Source organism: Rhagoletis pomonella, unplaced genomic scaffold, assembly GCF_013731165.1.
Source record: "Rhagoletis pomonella isolate Grant_MI unplaced genomic scaffold, Rhpom_1.0 Rhpom_scaffold_00001, whole genome shotgun sequence".
Lineage (NCBI taxonomy): Eukaryota > Metazoa > Arthropoda > Insecta > Diptera > Tephritidae > Rhagoletis > Rhagoletis pomonella.
The window spans coordinates 98,021,217-98,026,589 of record NW_023458555.1 but is presented as its reverse complement, the minus strand read 5'-3'; the positions used below and the strand labels follow the sequence as shown (position 1 = coordinate 98,026,589).

The 5,373-nt window shown below is 38.8% G+C and overlaps 1 protein-coding gene across 1 annotated transcript; it reads right to left on the bottom strand.

Annotated features, from left to right (window-relative positions):
- Positions 1–1,021: 1,021 nt before the first annotated feature.
- LOC118734588 (tigger transposable element-derived protein 4-like) lies at positions 1,022–3,214 on the bottom strand. Its single transcript, XM_036464298.1, has 3 exons — positions 2,755–3,214; positions 2,213–2,695; positions 1,022–1,836 (listed from the first exon to the last, which is right to left on the bottom strand). Exons 1-3 carry the CDS (start codon positions 2,883–2,885, stop codon positions 1,260–1,262), a joined length of 1,191 nt encoding a protein of 396 aa, XP_036320191.1. The 5' UTR covers positions 2,886–3,214; the 3' UTR covers positions 1,022–1,259.
- Positions 3,215–5,373: the final 2,159 nt, after the last annotated feature.

Sequence of the window (5,373 nt, the reverse complement as noted above, 5' to 3'; positions counted from 1 at the left end):
GTAGCTAGGTGTCTTCGTGAAGCTAAACTGACTATAAACGTTGAAAAGAGTAAGTTTTGTTTTAAAGAAGTGAGATATCTCGGGTATGTTGTTGGAAATGGATGTATTCGCACAGATGTAAACAAAATAGCGGCAGTTAGAGACTTCCCGGAACTACGGACCCCGAAGCAGGCGGTTCTTGGGGATGTCAGGGTGGTACCGTAGATTCATACAGGACTACGCGATCATTGCAGCACTACTGCACGACTGCCTCACGAAAGATAAAATAAAGAAATTTATGATGATTGACGAAGCCAGAAAGGCCTTTGAACGATTAAAACAGAGTATAATTTCTGCACCTGTTCTGATACACCCAGACTTCAATCGACATTTTTATATTCAATGTGACGCATCAACTGACGGTGTGGTTGGGGTACTTTTCCAGTTGGATGACGAAGGCAATGAGCGCCCGATAGCATATGTCTCGGCAAAATTAAATAAGGCGCAACGAAACAACCGCATCACCGAATTGGAATGCTACGCGGCGGTGCTTATTGTAAAAAATTTAGGCTTTATGTTGAGGGACTACCCTTCACGGTAATCACGGACCACGCGAGTCTGAAATGGTTGATGAACAAGAAGGATCTATCTGGCAGACTCGCGAGGTGGAGCTTGAAGCTCCAAAGTTTTCATTTTGATATACAACACCGGAAGGGGTCCCAAAACATCGTGCCAGATACATTATCACGCACCGACATGGAAGAAATAATCAAGAATAGCCGGATAATAGATGTGTGTCTCGATTCGCCATTCTTCAAAACAGAAGAGTACGAAGAACTGAAGAAGGCCGTGACAGAAAACCGATACCAGTTACAGGAGTTTACCATATCGGACGGCTACGTATATAAATGGACGAAGTTTAACACGGGGGATAATTTTCAGCAGGACCACGCCTGGAAACTCTGGGTTCCGTCGGAGCTGCGTCGTGGGTAACTAGAATCATCGCATGACTCACCGTGCGCTGGTCATAGTGGAATACAGTGAAATTCCTCATAACCGGACACTCACGGTCGCAGTGTTTTTGTCCGGTTATGGGAGCTGTCCGCTTATAGGGGATGAGGTCAAAAAATATATACATACTACACATATAAAATTCATTGTAGTTTATTTAAGAAATTTTTCGAAGCAAAGAATATTTAAATACATACTTTAGTATTACATATACATACATAAATATATCAATTAAATACATTGTACAAGTCCTTACATTTCAATATCGACTAGTTTGTTTGAAAAAATTGTGTGATGCTTGTTTGTTTTAACATTGATTCCTTTAATTTAAAATTTTCATTTTCAAAGTGACTCTCGATATTTTTAACCTGCTGAAAAGCTACATAGTCATTTTTTGCAAATTGTTTCAAGCGCTCAACAAGTTTTAAAGCCTCATCATATGATGTTATGGGGTCACTTATTTCTTCTGAAGGTTCATCTTCTGAATCACTTAAGTCCATAGTATCATCTGGTTCGTCAAATTGAATTTCTATATTGTTGTCCTCAGTGAAAACATTTTGATCTATTTGGAGAAAACCTTCGAAATCATTTGCCAAATCTAGTCCTTCCTGAAGCCTAGCATAGACTGCCAGTGGAATGTCATCTTCGGGATCAAAATCTGAAGGATCCTCTAAAGTTTCCAAAAATCCTGCTTTACGGAAGCAGTTTCGGATTGTTGTGGCTTCCACTTTATGACAAGATGCTTTGATGAAATACACAGCTTCCAGTACATTAATCGATTTTGAGAGCTCTGAGGCTGAACTTGTATCGCCAATTTTAGTTATCAAGTGTTTTAAAACTAAGCTTCTATACAAAGTTTTAAAATTTTGGATTATACCCTGATCAAGGGGTTGGCTAACTGCCGTTGTATTTGGTGGCAAGAAACAAATTTTTATGTTGGTCAAGTCTAATTCCTTTGGATGAGAAGCCGCGTTATCTAGAAACAAGATAATTTTTCGATTCTGGGATTTCATTCTTCGATTGAACTGCTGCAGCCATTCGCTCATCACTTCTCGAGTCATCCATGCTTTTTTATTAGACTTCCAATCCACTGGAAGTTTTGCAATTGGAACATGTTTAAAGGCTCGAGGACGGGCTGCTTTCCCTATAACCAAAAGCGGCTCCTTATCTCCAGCCATATTAGCACAGAACAAAATTGTGAGTCTTTCCTTTGATAGCTTACCTCCCACACATTTTTTCGGATTTAAGAGCGAGGGTTTTGTCCGGTAAGGCACGAAAGAAAAGCCCACTCTCATCGGCGTTGTAAATGTCTTCAGGCTTGTACCCATTCAACAGAGTTGGCAGCTTTGTCCGAAACTGTTCGACATCATCCTGATTCACATCTGCACCTTCACCAGATATGCATTTGAAGGAAACATTATTCCTTAATCGCCATTTATTTAGCCATCCATCCGAAGCATTAAAATTAGGTACCCCCAGTTTTCCTGCAATTTCCATTGCCTTTGCTTTCAAAATGGGACCAGAAATCGGAATTTTTTGACTCCTAGCCTTAGCGAACCAATCAAAACACATCCTGTCTATATCCGAGCCGCCTTCTTTAAGGAAACTTCGCTTTTGGTGAACATTAGATCCAGACTCCCATTTAGAACGAATTTTTTCTTTATTTTTATTAATTTCAGCAGCTTGCGTTTTGCCAATATTGAACCTCTTAAAGCAAAGGAAACGTGTACCTACAAGTTAAATTATGGACTCACTATACTTTACCTTTTTGCAATTCCACGTACTGATAACTTTTCTTTTTCGAAAACATTAATAATTTCCATTTTCTCTTTAATAGAAAGTAGCTTCTTTTTCGGTGCCATATTATTACGAACTTTGAACGCAACCTCTCGCATGCAACTTACTTGACAAACTGAATAGAAAACCACCTTTTACTTGACACGCACGGCTTGAGTGTGTGCATACATGTTAAAAGGGGAATCCCCTATTTCATTTTTATAATGAACAACAAAGCTTGCTTGCGATGTTTTTGAATTTTGTCCGTTTATGAGAAATTTTTTCATGGAAATGGCTTGAAATACAGTGTCCGCGTCCGGTTATTAGAGCGTCCGTTTATTAGAATGATATTTGTATGAAAAAAGGATTGAAAAACCTGTGTACACAAAATTTGTCCGGTTATTGGAGCTGTCCGGTTATAAGGACTGTCCGTCTTGGGGAATTTCACTGTATTGTATTGTGGTTATTTGTTCACTTAAAAATCAATATCGGATATAATTGTGAATTGCGGGGCTTAAACCTTTCGAAAATGCAATGTTCTTGTATTACTTCCAACGATGATGGTTGTCCACCACTTCCGGTTATGTCCATTAAATTATTTTTTTAATTGTATGTAAATTAAAGAAATGCTTGTATTTGCATACGTCTAAAATACTCTCGCAAAGCCTCAGCATAAAGTGAAATGTGTGATAGGGTGGCAATGAATAATTGAGAATAAATTTGTTATGCACCAGCACGCGGCCCACCAATACCGCAAAAAAAAAGTTGTCAGAAAAAATATATTTGTATGTACATACATGCATACCCAGCCAGCAGAGAAACGTACTTTTTGCCGAAAGTCAGGAAACGTTCAGAAAACGATTTCCACATTTGTTCATTTTTCGTATCCGAAAAATTTCATCATCTTATTTCAAAACAATAATTTTAAAATATTTGTTCAAACCAGGGTTTGAAAAACTGTCAGCACAGCAGCAACAGAACCACTATTTTTGCTTTTGCTTCGCTTTGAAATTTTTGATTTTCATTCTGATTTGCTTTCGCTGTGACTTTGAAAATTTTATTTTGCTTTTTTGTCGGCAGTTTATTGAAAACAATTTAGTAAATTAATTTGCTGTGATAGCACTTCTCTTGTGCTGTGATTTGCTTGAATGTCCTGTGCACACGAAGCTTTGCAGCATGGTGTATTATCGATGACTCGCCAGGAGTGAGTACACACAAAATTTGCAGTATCAATTCCTTTGCCTTGACCTTTCGCTAGCGATTATCTGGTGTGAAATTGGCGATTACCAATCGCTAGCGAATTGCCTAACAAATGGCAATGCATCGTCGTAGTTAGCTTATGGTCACCTCTTGTCACCACTAGAACTAAAGGGTAGTGCATTTGTGCATGCATACATATTTCTGCCAATTTGATGTTTCACGGTCAAGTGATAGTCGAATTCTATATCATATCATCTGGCAACGTTCGTACTGTGCGGTCACTTAAACTTTCGCTTGAAAGAATTTCCAATGTTTAACTCGTTTACAAAGTGCTAAGCAGTTCTAATTTGTGTTATTCACACCGTAAAAAGTTTACTGAAGCCAAATTCCAATAAATTGACTTGATTTAGTCATAAAGTGCGTTGATTGAAAAGTTTTATTTAGTCGGCCTTCGTGCATATTTGCCTGTTTTGGTGCATTATTGTTGCTTTTGCGTGAGAGTGTAAGGAATATCGCATTTGTTTGTTCATTTTGCTTTCTTTCGCGCTTTACACACACCTTTGTTTATCATCAACAGTCGCTTTCTTGGTGACAGCTGATTTTGTTAACTCAGTGGCTTTAAAACTGTTAAGTTCAGCACGGTTTCTAACCATTGAACTTCACTAAATAAGACCACTAGCTATTAAACTGCCAATTACTGTGAGCTTGAAACGTTTTCGTACAATACATTCCTAATTTCGCTATTTTTATTCTTTTTTAATAAAATTCGCTAAAAATGTCCTGTCTGTTCGAAAAATGTAATGTAAAAGCCGGTTCGGACCGTTTTGTGGCGTGCTGGCTTTGCGATGAACTGTCTCATTTAAAGTGTGCTGGTATTAATGGGAGAGTTCTGGATATGATTATTGGAGACAATGGACTTCGCTGGTCATGTCCAAAGTGTAAAAAAACTGTTGTGGATCTCTGTAAACTATTTAGAACCGCTAGAAATGGATTTTCGGAGATAAGCAAAGAGCTAAAACTGCTCAACGAGAAGTTCAAGAAGTATGAGGATGAATTCAAAGAATTTAAATTATTAGATACTTCCTCCTCCTCTCCTTCTCCTGGAAAAGGTCTTAAGAGACGTAGGAGAGGCGTGGAAAATATTGTGTTGAATCCCATCACTGTGGACCTGGATCTTCCGCAGAACCGCCCACTTTTGACTCCAGCTATGAACAAAGAACTCATAAGCTTTAACACACCGATTCCTCGGCGGACTGAATCTCCCCAACCACGTCCTTCTTCTACTGGAGCCTCACTAAATTCCTGTTCAACAGCTTCATCTCAACCCTCCACCACATCTGAAGCCATCTCCGATTGCGTCAACACCGTTCCAATGCAAGTAGTCGTTGCTCCTTCCAAAAACTCCAC